The following is a 22,518-nucleotide window of genomic DNA, read 5'->3' on the forward strand; positions in this document are numbered from 1 at the left end:
CTCTGATAACCAGCAGACATGAGCGAACCAGGAGCATTTCATCCCTGAGCTTGCCTGTACTTATGGGCCCATAGTCACTGCTTCCCTTGCTTTCATTATATTTGCAACAATGTTAACTACTCCATGCAGAATAATGAAACATTTTAGGCTTAACATCTAAAAACACAAGGCAGAGGGAGAAAAGGAATACGAGGAAAGAGATAACTAGCAAACATAGATGTAGCAAATCCTTTGTAGGGAGATCCAGATGACCCTACCACTTCCAGAACAGTTGATTCTCCTGCACGTCCTCACAGGGCAGTTCATCTCAATAGGTTGTATGAAGAGGGAGAAAGAGCTGCCCCAATTGCAACAGTGTGTAGAGTGTTTCTTCTCTTCTTCATTGGGCAGTTCATCCCTTATGTGCTGAGCCAGATAGTTTCAACAGCAGCAGGTAAAGTTGACAGTTCTTTGAAACATGCTACCATAAATATCAAAGAGAATGCACTTCTCAGGAAATTTCATGTCTTCCCAATATGATTCATCTAGGTAAATTAAAAGAATGGTCCTTAGTACTTTATGGGACATCCATTCAGCCTTACTCCCCAAGAAATGATTTCTTTAAAGGCGATAGAGTACGCATGAGTGCAATTGAAGACCCTACGGAAGATTATGAAATAGATGACTATTCAGGTAACATTTCTTATAAATATAACCATTAATATTAACAAGCTTTTTTTCTTGCTCTTTATCAATTTCTTCAACCAAGCCAGAAAACCAGTCTCTAGAAACCTTGAACTCTGTTCAATACTTTTTCTTATAACTTACATTCTTATAGATATTTTGAATATTTGCATTTATAATTGCTATGAAGATTATTTTACAAGCTACTATATATTTTCTTTTTTTTCCTCTTTTCCTTCAACTACTGAGTTTCCCCCAAAATAATACATGATATTATATTAATAATATTGAATATTATTATTACCCATAATAACACCAATCAGGTTCACTGCCTATTGCAACTCCAAAATAATACCCCCCCCCCCCCCCCGGTAATAAGGCCAAGGCTATATTTCAGGGGTGAAAATAAAATAAGATCCTGTCTTATTTTCGGGAAAACACAGTATTTTTTCCTTTCTTATAGTTTTTTTTTACTTTTACTTTTTCCTTTCTATTGGTTTGTGCTAGCTTTTACCTTCTTGTTTAAATTTCTGTCTGTCTCTGTCTCACTGCCTGTTTGTCTCTCTGTCTCATAAGAGAGAGAGAGAGAGAGAGAGAGAGAGAGATTCAGTTTTGAGTTTTTTTCAACTTCCAAATTAGTTGTGTCATGGAACTCAAGCTATCTGTTATGAAATGGACTTGAAGTAATTTCTATAAAAACAAAATTACAAAGATTGTTTGCCTTTTTTCAAAGGTCCCTGCAATGCAGAGTGCAGTAAAGTTGGATGTGGTGGACCAGGGCCAGACCATTGCAATGACTGCCTACACTATTACTATAAATCTAAAAACAATACACGGTATGAAATAGTTATTACTCCTCATACAATATGCATGCAATAAGCCAGTGTGAAACTAGTCAGAATTCCTATTTAGAAAATTTTTATTAGATCATACCAAGATGGCTTCATTCTAGGATTATCCCATTTAGCATAGTATAAAACATTACATTTTCAGGAGACTATAGGTAGTCCTTGTTTAGCTATCTTAATTGATCCTGTGAACTTGGTTGGTAAGTGAAGCAGTTGCTAAGTGAATCAGCAGCTGTGCTTACAATCTTACTTTGGATATCTTTTGCTTAACTTCTGCCAAGTTATAAATGTGAGAACTGATCATAAAACCACTTTTTAAAAATCACTGCTATACTATGAATTGTTGCTGAAGTTGGAATACAGGGGTTAAATATATAGAAACATAGAAGACTGACGGCAGAAAAAGACTTCATGGTCCATCTAGTCTGCCCTCATACTATTTCCTGTATTTTATCTTACAATGATATATGTTTATCCCAGGCATGTTTAAATTCAGTTACTGTGGATTTACCAACCACGTCTGCTGGAAGTTTGTTCCAAGGATGTACTATTCTTTCAGTGAAATAATATTTTCTCACGTTGCTTTTGATCTTTCCCCCAACTAACTTCAGATTGTGTCCCCTTGTTCTTGTGTTCACTTTCCTATTAAAAACACTTCCCTCCTGAACCTTATTTAACCCTTTAAGATATTTAAATGTTTCGATCATGTCCCCCCTTTTCCTTCTGTCCTCCAGACTATACAGATTGAGTTCATTAAGTCTTTCCTGATATGTTATTGTAGAGGAATTTAGAACTGACCTTTGGGAAAGTATGAATGAGCTTTCACGGAAGAACTTGGACAAGAGGTTATATAGTCCAGACATAAGAAAGAAAATCAAAATAACCCCACCTAGGTTTTGTTTAAAATAAGATAGGACAGAAAGAAACTTGGAGAAATTTTCAAGAATGATGTCACCTTTTGAGGTAGGCCCAATCAAGAAAGAAACATTCAGGATTTCTAGAAATGCTGCTTTGTTGCTGTAGGAAATAACAGCAGAATTTTGAAAGCCTGTCTAAATGACACATTGACATCACTATCTGTTATATGAAAATACATGCATTACAATCTGGCATACGTACGTATATACATACATGCTATTCTCATCTCAGATAAGCAGTGTTATGGAGAGCACACAAAGGAAGGAAGAAATAGTAAGCCAAAGATATTAAAAGCATGAGTTAAGATAGCATTCACTATATATCACTGTAGCCCTCTGACTTTACAAATCAGTGCCAGAATTCTGCCAATGACCTTTATAGGCATAAATTCCCTAGAGACTTTGCATCCAGTTTTTCTGCCTTTCCCTTTGTGCAGGGAAATCACGATAATATTTTTCCAATTGTCAGACACAGATGTCATCTTCACTCCCATATTAATCACATTTTGTGGTGATTCCATTAGAAAACTACATATGTTAACAATTACATCATCTACACAGCAGCCTTATTATTTCTTAGCATTCTTACTTATTTATTAGTTCATTTTTATGTTTTATCCTGTACAGTGACATTTTGACATATCACTTTCATTCCCATACAAATCTGTAAAATGCTCCCTCCAGCATTCCCTCTTAGTTTCATACCAAATCATTTCATCGCTTATTTTCAAATCTATTTGCTCATTTGGAAGTTCCTTATTTACCACTCTTCACCCACTTCTACAACATTTTATTTCCATCAAAATGATTCTGCGTTTTGTCTTTTTCCTTTGATTGTAACATATCTTTCTGTCATGGGACTACATCATCAATGCGCTACACCCAGTTCAATGTGGTTCTAAGGACCTGTAGCACCTGCAGAGAGATGTTCCGCCCACCTGTCCAGGATGCTTCTGCTCATGCTCAGAAGCATCGCTCATGTGCATGAGTGCACACATGGACCGGTAGTAAAGTGTTTTAGAACCCACTACTGGACTACATTCTTTGGAATAATTTTTCTCTATCCATATATTTATGTAATTCTACTTTATACCTCTTAAAAAAAATAATTTGAACATTGGAATACAGAATGGGAAAGAGTTCAACAAGGTTAGAAATATTTGAAACTTTGTCATGGAGGATGTGCTTTTGGATCAATGATACATTTACTAAAAAATTTGCATCTTAATTTTCATAAATCCCGCTCATCTAAAATACAACCTTTATCTTAAATATTATATATTTACAGTTGTAGCGCTCTATCCAATTAAGATTGGAAGTGTATTGAGGTGCATTTGTTTAGACAAAAAGAAGTGTTTGATTTATATTGTATCTGGCTCTACTATCAGGAAACCATTGTTCTGCTTTTGTTATCCAAACAAAATTATTTGTTAACTGATTAATTCTGTCCAGCTCAATGCCATCTCTGTCTTTTATTGTTGTTGTTTTTTACAATAAAGAATCTGTGTTCCCAACTGTCCACCTGGTCACTATAGCGCAGACAAGAAACGTTGTAAAAAGTGTTCACCCAACTGTGAAACATGTTTTGGAAGTCATAGCGATCAATGTAACACCTGTAAACCTGGCTACTTTATCAATGAAGAGTCTAGAAATTGTATTACCTCCTGCCCAGAAGGGTTTTACCTGGATAACAGTAAGATTTTTTTTACATTATTCATTTGTTATAACATTGGAAAGAATTATAAAATTAAATTCTTATATGCGGTACATTCAATATACTGCTGTTCATTTCAGTTTGAACTCTGTGAAATTTTAATCAGAACTTTAGAATTATATACCAAATCATTGACTGGACAGCCTTGGAAATTAAATCAAATAAATACATAAGCAAACAGATAAACTATTATTCAAAGCTTGATGAACCAAAGACTGTGTGGTTTTGAAAAATTAAGGTAGATGCAAATAAAAAAGATTCCCATAGCAGATCATACCATATTTATGGGTAAGCCAAAAAATAAAGTTATATTACAATTACAACTGTGATTTTGCTTGATGTGACACAGTAGAAAAATTGGGTTTTAATTTTTAAATAGTTTAAGAGAGTCTTTATATAATAATATTGCCAAGTTTCTGAAATGGAGGCAAGGAAAAGATTGGGTACAGTTTGATATGGTGTGGACATTTTGGTATGGTATGACAAGGTTAAACAGTTCATTGAAAATGCTGTAAGTCAAGGACTACCTGTAATATATTCATGTAATTTATATATGCTATTTTAAAAAATGAATAGGATTTATTTTTCCAGAAGTAATGACACATTGGAAATAAATTTATAATTACAAATTACAAATAATTTGGAAAAAATGTATGTAAATTATTTAAGTGTTAATTTAATGTGTCTTTGAATATGATTAATCTTTTTTTTTTGGCATTGTGTTTCTTTCAAGATAAGATTGTCTGCCGTAAATGCAGTGAAAATTGTAGGTCATGCACTGAATTTCATACATGCACAGAATGCAGACATGGTCTAAGGTAAGGAAATGTTTGACTTTAATTAAAATAATCTGTAACTGGTTGACCAACCATATTCCACATATAGACCTCAGTGGATCTACATGGAGGGAAGTACACAGTGGGGGATCCTAAGGCTCTGTTTTAGGCTAAATTTTGTAGCTTAAACATTTACAATTTATAAGAGTACTTATTTTTCATGAAATTTTGTAGCTTAGACATTTGCAATTTATAAGAATACTTATTTTTCATGAAATATATAATCTAAATGAATTAGCTATTGCTAGATGTTGTAACCTGTCAGGTACAAGAAGCAATACTGAAAGAACTTTTTTAAAAAATTGAAAAGACACATTCAATTCCAGCCCATCTATAGAATTGTGTTACTCCTTCACCACTTTACTTTTCTGGTACACACTGTACATACATTCTTGTACCAATAAAGAAAACACATATATAAAATTGGTACCATAATCTAACTGCGATGTAATTATCTCATTATAATGTAATGTTTTAATTACATATGTTATATCCTTTAAGGCACATATATATTCCTTACAGTACAGATATCACTTAGGAGAGAGAGAGAAATTAAAGCTGCAACAGCCCAGGAGTGATTTGTTAAAATATCTATATTAAATTAACAAGTACATTGGACATTGATCAAAAAAGAAGCCCCAAAAACTAAGCAAAACATCAAAATCAACAAAAGCATTCATAGCTAAGCTTAGCAGCTGATAGACTGTTTTCTTTCAAACATGCAAAAATTTTCTGCAGTATTATGTTTAAAACTGAAGTTCAGTACATCAGTTATAAACACATCTTAAAGGGTTTTTAATAAATGGCATAAGTGGAACGCACTATAATCCATAAATATATATTTTTTCTTCCTCTTAGGTATTAGCAGAAGTTATCTAAATCTTGTGTTTTTTGTGTAGTTTACAAGGAACAAGATGTGTTATACGCTGTGAAGCAGGCAAATATTATAATGGCAGAGACTGCGAGCCATGCCATCATTCCTGTGCTTCTTGTGCAGGTACTTCTAATATTATTTTTGTTAACTAAATGATTTGTGCCTTGGTTGCAACCAAATAGAATAAGTACTAAGCTTTGTAGCACACAGAATACTATTATAAATACAGGTTTATAATACAGGTTGTCATTATGCCATGCTTAGATAATACCCATTGACCACCCATTGATTACAGATTGAACAGCTTCAGTGTGCATGGTAGCTTCCTTGTCTGGGTTAATAGAACTATTATCAACATTAGTGAGAAAAACAAATCTAAAACAAACCAATAGTGACAAACCAATAGTTCTAGAAAATCAATGAAACTATGAGAAGGGACTAGCAGTATAATTTAATTAATTTAATTTAATTATTTAATTTATTCGACTTCTATGCCGCCCAATTTCGTAGGACTCAGCACGGCTTACAACAATAAAAAAACAATACAATGGTACAATAATAAAAAAAGAAGTCAAACAACAGAAATAAATAAAACCCCATGACCCTAACAACTCAATTATAACACACACACAAAAAAGCACAATCTAACAAACATCCATACCAAACATGATGATTCAGGCACGTCTGGTGTTAAAGTTCACAGGCCCCAGGCCTTTCGACAAAGCCAGGTTTTAACAGCTTTTCGAAAAGCCAGTAGAGTGGGAGCAATGCAAACATTGGGAGGGAGTTGGTTCCATAGAGCAGTGATTTTCAACCTTTTTTGAGCCGTGGCACATTTTTTACATTTACAAAATCCTGGGGCACACCACCAACCAAAATGACACAAAATGACACCCTAAGACACTCTCCTCTCTTTTTTCATCCCTGTCTCCTCCCCACCCGTGTGTGTGTGTGTGTATATATATACACCCTTTTGAACCATTTCCAAAAGCAGGTGAGGGCTGGGTTTTTCTCTCATTCTTTGGGTGCTTTTTATCATATGCTTTAAATCAAGAGTCACTTCTCTCTCTCTTTTGTTTCTCTCTCTTTCCTCTCATTCTCCGTCTCAATCATTTTCTCATTTCTCTTTTTTCCTCCCCTTTTTGCTCATTTCTCTCTCTCTCTCTCCCTCCCTTCCTCTCCTTTTCTCTCTCTCTCTTGCTTGCTTTCTCTCTCTCTTGTCTTCTTTCTCTCTCACTCTTGCTTTCTCTCTCTTTCTCTCTTTTCTTTCTCTTTCTTGCTTTCTCTCTCTCTTTCTCTCTCTCTTGCTTTCTTTCTTTCTCTTTCTCTCTCTCTCTCTCTCTTTCTCACTCTCACTCTCTCAACAAAAAGTTTTGAGACCGGAAACCTGAGCTTCCTTCTTCGCGGCACACCTGACCATGTCTCGCAGCACACTAGTGTGCCACGGCACACTGGTTGAAAAACACTGCCATAGAGCCAGGGTGGCAACAGAAAAGGCCTTCCCCCATAGTCCCGCCAACCTACATTGTTTAGGCGACAGGACCTGGAGGAGGCCGATTCTGTGCAATCTAACAGGCCTATGGGAGGTATATGGCAGGAGACGGTCCCGTAAATAGTCAGACCCTAAGCCATGTAGGGCTTTAGATAATTAGATAAACTTGAATATATTTTTAACATTCTTGATTACATAGAATCAAATTAATAATCACACTACTACATTATTTAGTGAATATTCATTATCTATGCTTTATTGAGGACACAGCACTGTGTTATCATTTTTGTTTTGTTGGCTTTTGAGGCCCAGGAGCAGATGCTTGCATCAATTGTACAGAAGAGTATTTTATGGAGAATGGAAGATGTGTGGTAGCTTGTAGCAGTGTCTACTATTTGGATCATTCATTAGAAAATGGATATAAAACTTGCAAAAGGTAAGTGGTCATTTTAAGCTATGTCGCATTTAAATGCAAAAATTGAGCCATTTTATACTTGAACCATAAAAGAACCACAAAAGAACCATAAACAGACTCAGTGGTTAAGACATTGGGTTTATCGCATGGAAACCGAGCAGCCCAGGTTTGATACTCAAGCGGCATGCAATAGGGTAAACGTTCATCCTTACCCCAGCTCCTACCAATCGAGGTGTTAGAAAGCATGGAAATGCGAGTAGATAAATAGGTACCATTTTGCTGGGATAGTAAAAGTACTCTATGATATGACCAAGGAAATGTCTTCAGACAGTGCTGGCTCAATGGCCTTGAAACAGAATGAACACTGCCCAATATAGTCAGCAATGAGTAAAATCCATAGGGTACTCCTATATGTAAACCTTAACTAAGAAATAACTGCCCTGCTGAAAAGGAATTCTATTTCAAAAAATATTTCCCAGTACTCAACTTTTTAATTATCCAAACGTATACCTAATATTAGTAGCAACTTCCACTCAAGCTGCATCACTGAAGCTTCTCGGTATCCAGAATCCTTTGAAATATTTCTACAGTATGACATATTTAAGGGCACAAATCCTTCCAAGCCAAAGTTAAGATGGCAGAGTGTTATGCATAATTTTGTGAGGTATGAAAATGTGATTATAGTCTGTGGTGATGACAAACAGCCTTACCGTATACAATTCACAGGTGAGAATTTTTCCCCATCAATCTCATTTTTTTCCCATCCAGGAAAACGGGTTGAAACATATTATGGAATTGGTTTTCTAGCTAAAAAGTGTGGGGGGGAGGAGAATGAGACTAATATATGTAAATGCTTTCTAGTCCCAAAACAGGCATATAAAAGGGAAATTGATTAACTGAAATTTCTGAGGAGCCAGATTATTTGGCACGGCCACTAGATTATAAATGACCATGTGGAAATATTGTAGACATAAACAGTTTTCTTTGTGTATGTTTAGCCTTCAAGATCTCAGATGTGTAAAACAGACTGGCTTTAGTGATTTAAATATTCATGCTATGTTATTTTCTGTGTTAGCATCTACATTTTGGAATCTTGTAATTCAAATATGAATCAAATTCAGCAGTATTTTATTATAAGAGAAATAATCAATCTTGGTCCTATGTATAACTTGCTGAGTGTGGTTTTTTTGTTTTGTTTCATTAAGATGTGATATCAGCTGCTTTGGGTGCAGTGGTCCAGGAGAAAGAAACTGTACAAGTTGTCCAAATGGCTACATCTTAGATACAGGTCTCTGTGTAGTTGGTCTTGTCTGTAAAGATGGTGAGTGCATTTCTCCAACTAAGTTTCTGATTTTTCCTCTGTTTATAATTTATTAAGTATTTATATAACCTCCCAATTAATTTCCCCTGGTTTTGAATCAATAATTTCCCAAGTATGTTATTATCTTTTTTAAAAATAAAAGTTCTAACATCTTTTTGATATCTAGAGTTAATCTGTACATACTGCCACCAATCTATATCAACACCTATCTCATGCAATTCTTGTTTAGTTCTTAATTTTAATTGATTATCCAATAAATCTCTATATTTCCATATCTTACCATCTTTTAAAAGATTTGGGTGCGAAATGGCTTCTATTGGTGAGATTTTTCCTCTGTTTAATATTGTTTGGACTTTAAAAAATAATCTCAGGAAAGCTGGACCTTTTTATTGTTTTTATTCCTGAGAAGAAAAAGTAGGCTATCCTTCCAGCTTAATATTTGCATCGTTTATCATAAAAGAATACTCTGTTTTCATATATTTGCTTAAAAGCTTCTGAGAAGAAATTGTATGTACAAACAGTATTAAGAGATCTAATACTGCATGAATGAAATAATAAAAATAATTTTAAAAAACCATTTAAGAAAGAGACTCTAAACAAAGATAGAATAAATCAGCTGTTGAAATTGTCTCCCAAATGTGAAATACTGGAAAATTTTAATTTTGTAAATTCAAAATATAAAAGAATTGTTATTTATTGTGGGAGTTGCACATAGTTGCTATAGTGTGTGAATATAATATATCAACTCCCTGGGGGGGGGGATGAGTATCCTCAATCAGAAACAGTTGGGTTCTTTTCAAGACTTCACAGTTATAGCTGAATCCTCTTTCTCAAAAGTCAGCTACCTTAATCCTGGTATCCTCCTGATGTATTAGAAAGACATGAGTATATGAGTAGGTAATATTTGGAGCTTCCAACTAGACAAATTATGTGGTCAGATGTGACCAATGTTCTTCTATGTACTGGAATACATAGTAGAAAACAGACCAAGCTTGGGAATGAGTATTAAGATTTCTCTTTAGGGATAGGTAAATTAACCAACCATGTATTTAACAAGAGAAAAGTCCTATTGCTACTTCTAGAAAATGATCACCATAACTATGTATGCATAAGTTGTACTTTCTTTTAAATTTATTACCACTTTTATTTCCAAGCCAAAAGAATCTTTGAAGTAATTATATTGTCTGTCTATCTGAAAATAGAACAGGATGTGGCAAATTTGGATTTTGGGGGAAAGTTGTTTAAATAAATAAGTACTGGTATTTGAAAATGTGCCAGATCTAACCAAAGGGAAAATCCAGAAAAAAATTCTACCAACTTAAATTTCTTGACTTTTCCCTTCCAGTCAAATGATTAGAACAAAATTGCTGTTAAATGGGGAAAAGCCATGCACTCTACTTTTTCTTTATCGTGTAAAAAATATGCTGAGATAGTGAAACAAGCAATAACTTATAGTTGGTTTCATTAGTATCCATAATGAATCAGCTGTAATAAAGATACACAGTGGTGTAGCACAGTGTTTCCCAACCTTTTTTGAGCCGCGGCACATTATTCACATTTACAAAAACGTGGGGAACATTAAGGGGGGGGAGAGAGCTAAAAAATGTTTGGACAAAAAAACCTCTCTCTTCCTCCCTTTTGCTCTATTTCTCTCTCCATTCCTCTTTCTTTCTCTCTTCCTTCTTCCCTCTCTTTTTTGCTTTCTTTCTCTCTCCCTCCTTCCTTCCCTCTATGTCTTTCTCTCTCCCTCCTTCCCCCCTCTGAGCTTCGCTTCGCGGCACACCTGACCATGTCTCGCGGCACCCTGGTTGAAAAACACTGGTGTAGCAGACCATAGTGCATCTTCTTAAACCCTTTTATTGAATGGAAAGAAATTCATACAGGCTAATCAGCAAACAGTGCAAGTTTACTGAAAGAGTCTTAATTTTGCATTGTTCAAAAGTTGGCAAGCAGCTTGGGGTAAGCATCAAATAGATTAAAGAAGCACACTGTTTTCAGGCTAAATGGCACAACATCTCAGCTTGTTTTAATGATGTGTAAAGTTTGTAATGTTCCTTTCATTCCAAATATTTTTTTTCTCTCATCTGCAGTTACAACTGCAGCTACACTCAGTTTTTTCTATCACCTACTATTGTGTGCTACCAGCTTTTCTTCTTGCTCCTTCCATTGCAGCTGAGTGGTTTTTAACAAGTTATCGATGGACTGTGTGATCTGTATTTTTTTAACCTCTGTTCCTGATCTGATTGTTTTATATCCTGTCCAGGTGTTCCCTTCATGATTTGTATCCAACTACAATTTACTCCAAACTGAAATACTCCATTCTAAGATGTCTAACTCACATCCTGGTTATTGCTTCTCTTGACATGCTCAGAATAATTTTAAGCTATATTCAGGGGTGAAGCTAGGAGTGTTCTGATACTTAAAGGAACCTATGAGTTAGAAATCAAATTATTTAAGCCACAGTACCCCTCAATTAAAACACTTTAGGAGATCTTAAATGCAACAGACAAAATATGTCCATAAACTTTAACTTTCTGTACAGGATAAAATCCCTTTTTGTCATTTATGAAACTATAATATGCATAAAATACATGAAATATACTTGCATAAAAGACATTTGGATTTAATGGATATCTGCTTTCAAGACAACCCCATTCCCCACTGGTCTGCTAAATCAAAGCTTTACTGTGTAACAACAATATTTTTTTATGATCACAGTAATATATGCAGAACTCTGAATTTACAGAGAATTAATGTCTGCATGATGCTAGGCCTCTGCTTGTGATCCCTTTTGATTTTAGTACCATTCAAAATGTAACCTCCTTAACATAATAATTGCAATATCAATGACAATATGCACAAGTGCTATTGAGAACATCTTTATGTTTAGTGAGTTTGCCACTAACAATGAATTTAAGAAAATCTCCAATAAGAAATATTTTCATTCACATCTTAGTTTCAAGAGTCATTTTAATTTTTTCTCCCATCTCACTATTTCATATTTCCCCTTAAAAAGCATGTGTAAATTAACATGCTTTTTTACACAGTAAAATTTCTAAACCAACCAAGCATTACAATATTCTTTTAGCTGTCTGACGTTGGAAAAAGTGCTTAACAGCTTTGATTGTGATAAACAGGACACTGGCAGATTTATCTGAATGTGGGATTGGCCTTAAAATCAGATTGAATATCATGTTCTTCACAAAGACAGGATAATATTCAATTTACCCTTTGAATCCTCCTGACTGTAGCCTTCAATCTCTCTATAGTAGGGGTTGAGGTGGGGTAGGTCAGAAGGAGCTGCTAGGCTAGAGAACATTTATTCCCACTGGCAAATGTTCTTCCATTGGCAGCTGCTTATCTCTGAATTTTCCCCAAAGTGAATGATCAAAGAATACAGTCCACCCAACTTATTTATTGCTTTTTCTTTTAAATTGTAGGAAAATTATGCATTAGATTATAAATCAAACTAAGATTTTGCTCCATAAAGTAACAAGTTAATCAGTTAAAAAATGATTGTGTACATTATAATAAATCATGCTTTGCAAATTGCACAGTGAGCAAAGGAATCTTCACTGTAAACATTTTGGGGAGCACACACACACAAATCAGAATACTATTCTATTAAATTCTGTATGATTTAAAATTATATCTTGTGTGTTTCTGTTTAGTACTCTTTTTAAATTCATAATACTCAATAAGATATCTCTGACTGCATTTTTCACTGTTTTCTAATATTTCTTTTCTGATCTTTTTTTTTCTTCTTACATAAATGGATACAAATCACTCCTTGCTACAACATAATGTGTTTTCCTGAAAACAAATGCTGTTGTGACTGAAATTCCTTTTGATGGAAACCCAATTTCCTATTTGCTACCTGTTCCTGAATGATCTCTTCTATCAAATTTGCCTGTCTGACCAATTAAATCTCCCTCTACTTGACACCATGCTGCTCAAAACTCAACCTCCTTCCACTCTCTATGACCTCCTGAAGCAACGGAAGAGTCTTGGGCAGAAGGCGGCTTCTGTATGTTAGTGAAAAAGAATAATCTTTGCCAGCGGAAAGTACTTCAGCAACTTTGCTGCAGAACATGTACACTCAAAGGTTGATTTGGCTTCTCTCCAGGCATTCTTGTTCCAGTAGACTTATAGATTAATCCATATTATTAAAAATGGGGAAACCCTCCCCAAACCACCTTTTTTTCTCCTCTCCTTTGGGGAGGCAGCAAACTGTATATTGGAACTTAAAATATAAAAACTACAACGAGCCTACCTTTCATTACTGGGTGTTCAGAACAAAACATCTGGAATCAGAGTGTCAGTAGGGTGTGACCAAAGCATTTGATGCCAAATTAAAGTCATTCGACTTCCTATCAATTTAAGGACATGCCTGGATTATTATTTTTTTGACAAAAATCTGCTTTTCTTTTTTTTTCTGCTTGTTTCCCTTGAAGGTGTGTAGAGTGCGTCAACAATACAGCACAGGTTTACAACGGATTAAAACAAAACAAAAAACATACTTGCATTAGTCTTTTCTTTTTTGTCCTCATGTAATAAGAATGAGAAGAACTCTGAAAAAGAAATAACATTTTTTTTATTGGAAGCTCATGCTTTGTGTACATTATAGTGGTGTCTGCATTTTTTTAAAAAAGTGTGATTGTATGTTGGGTAGCATTTGCTTAGATTCATTTTATCGCTAAATTCTCCAACAGCTGTTCAGAATCTAGCCAGATCAACCAGTATGTTTTTTAAACATACATTTTGAAGTTTTAGGGCTTCATTCTGGAATGAATAAACTCTGAAAGATGCAAGTAGCCCTCCCTTTTTAAGTGTAGCTTTTATACTTGAAACTGGAATTCACCAATATCCATAAGATAGAGTGTGCACTTTTGAAACTTTGATACCGATATATTTCTTTGGAGTTGGGCCATGACTTCACATCAGGCAAGTTAAACATAAAAATTAAAGGAAATAATTTTAATAAATAAAATCTAATTTAAGTAAACCAAGTAGTCCAAGTGTGTCAAACTGGCAGTAACTAACACCCATGAAATAGTCTATCAAGTCAAAAAATAGTAAATAGCAATCAAATATCAGTTCATATAACATACATAGTGGAATATGAGTAGACCTAATTAATTTCAATCTTAAAACTGTCTTCAACAAAAATACATACCTTACATTAGTTTTTTTTAAAGAACTTTCCAAAAATCTGTTATTTCTTTTTCCCTATTTACTTTTACCTACCTTTATGTTTATCATTTATTTTCCTTTAGCTAACATTAGATCCTTTTATTGATACTTTCTGTATCTCGTATTTTTCCTACCAAATATTTCATACATTTATTAAAGTGTGATGCATACATGGATATACCAAATAATCCACCAAATAGTATCTTGCTTAGTTTTTGCGGTAAAATAAAGTCTATAAACAGATCTTGCTTGGGGGTGTGGGGGTGGGGTGCATAAAAGTGAATAAAATGAGCACATCTACAATCACATATCCATGTATGGATTTCAATATCCCTTCAACAAGTAAATATGTATTGGCTCACATATAGATTATTTTATGTGTAGTATGCTCAATACATTCATGATATATTGCTTTCTGAACAAAGAGTAAATTCTCTGGATTTCAGCAATTGTGAAAAACAAATAAATATGAAATCTAGAGTGCCATGGTACTACTATAAACATTTGTGTGATCTATACCTATAACTGGAATTAATATACTAAACCACACTTTTAATGTACATGCATTATCAGTATTCCATCAAGAGTGAAACAATTTGTTACTGTTGTGCAATAATAGAAAAAATGAAGTCCTAAGCCTAAAGCTTTTCTGCTACCATATGTAGAGAAAACCCCCAAAATAAGTATCAAATTTCATAGTATATTTTCTATATTCTATTTTAATACTGAAAATAGTATTAAAATATAATTTGTGCATTTTAGTTAATAATCAGAACATTCATTTATCAAAAAATATAAGATAATTCTGTCATTTTTAATTGTTCTCACTGTATATAGCACAGATCTATATGAAATAAAAGTCGTTTTTATTTATCCAGAAAAATAGGGCTTCCTGAACATTACAAATTATATAGAAATGAATCTCTTTTCAATATAAATATATATGCACAAAAATCATCTAGCTCACCATCAAATTATTTAGAAATAAATTTCTTTTAAGATTGAAATGAATAATTATCACTTGAAAATTCATTTCATCTAAAACCATCAGTATTTATTATAATAACTTGAAACCTTTAACAGACCAGCAAAAAGAATAAAGGTGCTTTGATGCTGCCATTCATAGTCTCGAGTATTTTCACTATTTTTTAGGATTTGCACAAAATCTAGCCAGCTATCTTCTTTTTTATTATTTATATTCTAGAAAAAGGTAGATGTAAGAAAAATTCTAGTGTCCATAACATAGCTACAAAGTACACAATCCTATGCTATTTTAACAACATTTCAAATGGAGAAAAAAACCTATCTTAAATTTACTAAAGACCAACACAATCTGAGAAAAGCATTTGTACAAAGTAAATTCTAGACAATATTTTAAAAACATATTTCTTTTTACCAACTCTCTTATTCTAAAACTTAAACTAAGATCTCAGATGGCTTCAATAAAGGAGAAGTTCAAAGAAATTGGCTGGAGTGAAAGACAGAATCCATGAGAAGACAAAACTCCAGCATAGTAACCTACAGCTGAGGAAATGATTGGTGAAAATGGGGGGAAAGTCAGATATGCTACCCTGGTCTAGCTTTGTATAAATTTCTTTGAGATTAATAGCATTTCAATTAATCACTCATTGTCTATTCTTTTTCAAAAGTAATTAAGTTTGATGTAACTTTATGTATGTTGGGCGGTGGTTTGTACTCGGAGAACACATAGTAAGCATGATATGGTTAGTGCCACTCATGCCTAATTTTCAAAAATTCTCATAATCCTGTTCTAGTTGTATTATTACTGTCTGGACTGTCTCATTTTCATATGACAAAGAATTAGAAAATAATGCTTCCATGATTTAAGTTAATGATATAGATATATAAGTAAATATTACACAACGCATACACACGTGAAAACACATCCATATGTGTGTGTATGCTTGTATGTCTCCAAATTGTGATATAATATAATATATTGATAAAAATAAAGATTTTATTTGGATACTTTAAACTGCTTTAAACACTAATATAGAGGAGAATTTAATTTTTTATATACTGACATTGTTAAATCCAGATACATTTTACTGAAAAATACTGTACATCTGTAAAACGTCCAGCTGTTCTTTGTAAAAACAGGTAGCATTGTAATTGTTATTGGCCAAAAGCAATGTTATTCTACATTTTATTTTTTCTATTAAATTAACCTTTTCTCCATCAGCCTAGTAAAGCACATTTATGACATATGGCATAAGCATATGGCATATATATTCTTTTGCTTAGATGTTACTTTTTCTGTTTTTGCCTTCCCTCATTTTTTTAAACAAGTAATTTGGTACTAAACAAAAATTGCTTAAATAAACTAAAAGAATGTTTTATATTAAACTATTAGTCTTGGGGTAGAAGAATATTCAGAACTCTTATTTATTTCCAAAGGGACAGAGGCACCAACTGTTAACAAATCATTTTATAGTATTTTTTACAGGACATAAAATCAATTCTGAGAAAGCTATGGTCATTCATCAAATTTGCAATTTAATGACATGCTGTAGTCTTTGTCACCTTATTTTGAATTTGTGTCCCAGTGTTGTTCTCTTCCAGTGGGAGAACAGAAATTATCCATGGAGTGTCCAATACTTCATACAAAGGGTCAACTCATGAAGATGTGAAAAGTATGGTTCTTCAAAGCTGTGCTGTAATGTTTGTGCCACTGTAGGATTTAAACAAGTATGGGATAACCTAAGTGAAGGCCAGATGTTAATAAACTTAAAAACTCGGGGCTTATTCTAACATACACAGGAATTAATTGCATGTGTGAATTGACCCAAAACTCTGCTTAAAATTGGTGAAATTCTTTTAACATTAAATAAGCAATGGAAGTTTAATATCAAATGTCAGACCTGTTTTTAATTGGAAACTGAATGTCCTTCACCATGACAATGAATAAAGCCTGTGCCCCATGGTTGTAAGTGAGACAGCCCTATCTGCTTCACAGCATCTACTGCAGCCTCACAAACCAGCAGCTAAATAAATATATAAATGTAGCTTCCAGGTAGAATTATGCACCTATTAGCTAAGGTGGCAACAGCATGAATCAGAAACAGAGCATCTAAGTAGTTTAGCTATTTGAAACACAAAAAAGTGACAGAGAATAACGAGAGGGGGGGGGGGTTGAGGTTCAGCATGGAATGAACAAATAAATCTCTCATTTCTATCACATTTCTATAAAAGCTGGTGACTAAACATCAGCAGGGTAGAATAATTTGGCCTGCTAGTGAGTACATCTGGCTCTGAGCAATTCTACAGAAGTCTGATCTGGCATTCTTATTGTCTTTTTCCCCACTGCTGAAACCTTGAATCCATTTCCTAGTTTCTTTCATTTTATAGAGCCCTAATTAATTGCAATTGCTAAGTAACTGTATATCCCCAAAGCAGAGTGAGGGACAGAGGCAGAGAGAAAGAGACAATTCCAAATTATAATGGCAAGTTATATTTTCATAAAATATAAGTATAATTTACAATTTATCAGCTGGGGTGTTACTCTTAACATTTATAGATTTGAGGTAGTTGGGGAATTACAGAAATGAGAACTGAATCAGAAGAAGTATGACTCTTGACTTTGCTGTGTCCTCTGTTTCCTCTCTTCTTTTTTGAGATATCCTGGAATTTTGAGTTGCTTTCAATGCTACAATACTGTATTTTTCAGTATTATTGATTCTATCAGGAACATAATTTAATCCACATTTTCATTATGGAAGACAAAAAAAGAATGGTCTAGTTCCATGATGGTGAACCTATGGCATGTGTGCCACAGCTGTCACCCAGCTTAGCTCCACATGCATACTGGCGCAACACCCACCAGCCAGCTAATTTTTGGAATGCGCGGGGGACAGGGCACATGAGGGAGACACTCATATGGGGGGTCATGTGTGCGTACACTGAGGAGTGCATGGGGCAGGGGAAGCACCTTTTTGTGGCCCATTTTTGGTTCCAGGAGGCTAAAGAGAGGCCTGCTAGGCCCAAAAGGGGGCATGGGGTGTGGTGCATCCCCAGTGAAGGGCTACCAAAATGTTTACTACCACACTGTGGGTGTGGCTTATGCAGGACTCCCTGCATTTTTTTTCAACATCTTTCAGTGCAAATTGGGTGCCCAAGAGTGGAGCTCCATTTTTCTATCCCACTGCGTCCCCCCCGTCCAGGCAGCAGCCCACCCCTGTGCCAATTTTTGGTCCCAGGAGGATGCTCCCAGCCCACCCCTACAGCCAATTTTTGGTCCAGGAGGATGCTAGGCCCCAAACGGTAGAGGGTCATGAAGGGGGGAGCGGGGTGATAGTCGTATGCACATGCACAAGAGTGTGAGAAGAGTGGGGGGTCATTTTCACATGTGCAGGGGCACATTGCACATGCAACCGCACGCACACATGTACTTTCAGCCCACAATGAGAAAAAGGTTAGCCATTATTGGTCTAGTTCAGGGGTAGGCAAAGTTGGTTCTTCTATGACATGGGGACTTCAACTTCCAGAATTCCTGAGTTCGCACAATTGGCTTAGGAATTCTGAGAGTTGAAGTCCACAAGTCATAGAAGAGCCAACCTTGCCTATCCCTGGTCTAGTTCATCAGATAAACTAAAAAGTCGTCCTGCAGCTACGCAATCGATGGTCAATTTCAGTGACATTTGGGCCAAAGAGCACAACCTTCTACTCAGTTAGCAATCCAAACTAAAGCATTTATGACCTCATTTCTAAATCCTAGCAATAATCACATTGCATTATTATTGTTGTTTATTTTACTAAGTCATTCTCCCAAAGGATTGTAGTTTATCAGGGAGGAGGAACACTATGCTTATGACTCACTCCTAGAGATGTCCTTGACTGTGTTTCCTTTCCTTATTGCAGCCTACTATAACTTTTCTTCCACTCACTATCAGAAGCAGAGTCCAAAGTTCAGATGTCAAAGATTGTGGTAAAAAGGAGAGTCTTACAGGTCAACTCAGAGAATACAAATCAAATGTGCTGTTAATAGAAGCTATTGGAAAACAAATGGCTCAGCTGATACAGAATGGTAGATAACACTATACTAGGAATTGGGGTAAAAATGGAATCCATGATTGTCCATGGTCCATGGTCAGGATGATTGTCAAAACCACACAAAACTACCATATTTTACCTTTTATAACATGCAAATATAATATGGGCTGAATTGAATGGTTATGATTGAAATTCTGAAGGCTTTTTTATTCCCCTCTAAAAATCCCACTCCACTTAACCCATTTGATATTTCAGAGCACAGCAGATAGATTTGTCTATAAGATGTCATGGGTTCTCAGGCCTTGGAGATTCTGAGTGACAGTCCAGAATTTAACAGGAAAATTCTGGCTCTAGAAGGAAGCTTTGCAGCAGCAATGAAAAACTACTATGAATGTTTCTGATTTATAGTGTGGATCTGAGCTATCTTTTATTCACAGACAACTTCAGAGAGTCATAAAATTGTTGAATTAGAAGTGACCTTACATCTGGTTTCCTGCTTAGTACAGGATTCATTAGAGCATTTCTGATAGATGATTGTCTAACCTCTGATTGAAGATCTTCCTCAAAGGAGATCTTATTGCATCATTGGGCAGCTTATTTAACTGGATAAAATATCATACAATCAAGAATTTCCTCCTATTTCTATATCTGAGAAATTTTAAACAAATTGTTTTTAACTGAGAATATCTGTTTCCTTTAACCCTTTGGATATTTTGATCGATGCCATATCTTACCTCAATGGTCTCTTCTGTAAGGTAAACATGCAAATATATTTTCAGCATTCCTTATGGGACTTGATTTCCAGAGCTTTCCATCTTGGTAGTCCTTGTCTAAATTTCTTTCATTTTTTTCTGCACTTCTGAACTTTGGTGCCCAAACTGGATACAATATGCTTACTGGATCAGGGAGTAGAGGAGTTTAATCATGGCCTGTGATCTAGAGTCTGGGCCTCAAAGTAGCATTGGCTTTTAGCAGCTATATCTCATTCCTAGTTTATGTTTATCTTCTGGTTTTTGAAGACATTCAGTTTTTCACATATTTCCTCACCATTCTAAATTAATGCCATTCTATTTTTCTGTCCATATGTGGGAATATGTATCTAAATTTGTCAACTGAGTTGCATCAACTACTTTACCACTACTTTAAAATGATCTCTTCACTTTTTTTAAAAAAAATATTCAGTAAATTATCTCTACCACATCTCCAGTCACTTCTAAATTCTAGATCTGTTATGAAGAAGTTGAAAAATATTAGTTTCGGGGACTGCAGCATTTACATCACTTCATGATGATGTCAATTTATTTTTGGTCCTCTACTTTAATATGCTACAAACTGATAAGAGAACATCCCTTATGTCATGACAGATAAATTTGCTCAAAAGTCATTGATGCTATTAAACAGCTATTAAAATTCCCTAGTCTATCAGATCACCCTTCTTGCAAGGTTTTTGACATTCAACTAATGCTAAAAGCAACCATGAAAAAAATATCCAGATCTACCTTTCTCAGCCAAGCTTAGTATTAGACAAATATTTCAAAATGATAAATGAAAGTTTTGTTAAAAGAATTTCTTGAAACTTCTCCAAATGTTGCAGATATACAATTTCACCAAGAGTATTTACAGTTAACTAAATATTTCATACAAAGATAGGAAATGATCCAAGGAAACAATTGTTTATTTGTGCTCCGTAGATTAAATAGTTGAATACTTGAAGCAATAAGTATAAAGATATACTTTTTGAGTGCATAACTTGAGAGGTACAATGCTATAATTTTATTTTATAATCTATTTAGAAAAGTAATCACTGACTCTTCAGTGTAATGAACCTATCAAAGAAAACAACGGCTGAATGTACTTTTTCCTTCCTAGCATTTTTCCAAAAATGCTACTTTTTTCTGATCAATCAAATGTTGATCCATTGGTTACAACAAGAATTGACTGACCAGCTCCTCACTAGAACCTTGAAGACTGAAAGAGTGTTACTGGCCCAAAGTCACCTAGCTAGCTTACATGTCTACGGAGAGGGGTGGCATACAAATCCAATAAATAAATAAATGTCTAAGGCATGATTAGAGCTATTAGAGCTCACAACCTCCAGGTCTCCTTAACCACTAGACCAAACTGATTCTCTAAAAAAGCTTACATATAATTGTAGTTTATAAGCAAAACTTTCCTAGTGGATATAATGTTTAATATGAAGCCACAATTCTATTGACAGATTGTATAGCCACATAAATTATTAGAGTTGTATCCCAAAGGACACCCAAAGAAACTTTCATTATTATTTTGCATTACATTGCTGTCAACTTTTATTGCTCTGTGAAACTTACTGTTGGCATAATTACATGCCAACTTAATTATAACATAATTATATTCTTACAGCACCCTGTGGTATAGTAGAATCAGTGTAGTAAAATAGCAGAATACTATAGAATAGTAAAATATTTTCTGTCCATCACAATTACGCAGATACATTTCATGCCAGAAATAAATATATATGACATGTACATTATATTAAAAAAGATGTGTTTGCGTTTCATATTAGTATGAAACCAATGAAGGTCATGATCATTGTGCAGTACTGCTACAGTTTGCATTTTAATACACATCGCTGATATTAAGCTATGTTTGTGATAAATAGGGCGAACTGAAAATAAAGGATATTTTTCACAGTCTGCTTTTGCAGCAGTATTAATAAAGTATATGTCTCTTTGCAGCAAAGCACAGCTTCCATTCTTCTTGTTAAAAAGACAATAGCCCTTGGTATTGTTTTTAATTATTTTGTAAATTTAAGCTTTAACAAAACTCTCAAACATTCTCTGGTTTTGCATGCTGGCACTATGTAGATAAGCAGAGAATATGTAAAGTAATGGTACTAGTGAAAGACTGGCAATTATAAAAGAAACAATGGGTTTTAAGTTCAGTTATGCCTTAAGTTTATTTATAGGTGTGGTATTAGAGACATTTCAAGTCCCAAAAATTCATTCTAGCCAGAGGTGGGTTCCTCCTGGTTCAAACTGGTTCTATAGAACTGGTAGTAACTTGGTGGCTTGGGTCACTAGAACCTGCAGTGAAGAAGGTTTTTTTTAAGTACTGCACATATGTGCACACGAGCCTCCATGCAGCATGTCACTGAATGAACTGGCAACGGGAGAATCCAGAACCTACCCCTGATTCTCGCCCTAGGCAAGCATGAGGTGTCATATAGAAGTATTTTTCAGTCAGTTATGCATCC

General features: G+C 34.7%; 1 protein-coding gene across 4 annotated transcripts in view; it reads left to right on the forward strand.

Annotated features, from left to right (window-relative positions):
* Positions 1-22,518, forward strand: part of PCSK5 (proprotein convertase subtilisin/kexin type 5) — a 226,586-nt gene that overhangs the window by 147,560 nt on the left and 56,508 nt on the right. For 3 of the 4 annotated variants that reach the window (XM_070742701.1, XM_070742702.1, XM_070742704.1), the window contains exons 14-20: positions 529-672; positions 1,397-1,499; positions 3,928-4,121; positions 4,876-4,960; positions 5,878-5,975; positions 7,651-7,780; positions 8,965-9,080. In XM_070742701.1, coding sequence (XP_070598802.1) covers positions 529-672; positions 1,397-1,499; positions 3,928-4,121; positions 4,876-4,960; positions 5,878-5,975; positions 7,651-7,780; positions 8,965-9,080 — 870 coding nt within the window. Of the gene's footprint in view, positions 1-528; positions 673-1,396; positions 1,500-3,927; positions 4,122-4,875; positions 4,961-5,877; positions 5,976-7,650; positions 7,781-8,964; positions 9,081-13,074; positions 16,473-22,518 lie in introns of those variants that run through there. The other variant, XM_070742705.1, reaches the window with a different exon arrangement.

This window comes from Erythrolamprus reginae, chromosome 2 (assembly GCF_031021105.1).
Source record: "Erythrolamprus reginae isolate rEryReg1 chromosome 2, rEryReg1.hap1, whole genome shotgun sequence".
Taxonomy (NCBI): domain Eukaryota; kingdom Metazoa; phylum Chordata; class Lepidosauria; order Squamata; family Dipsadidae; genus Erythrolamprus; species Erythrolamprus reginae.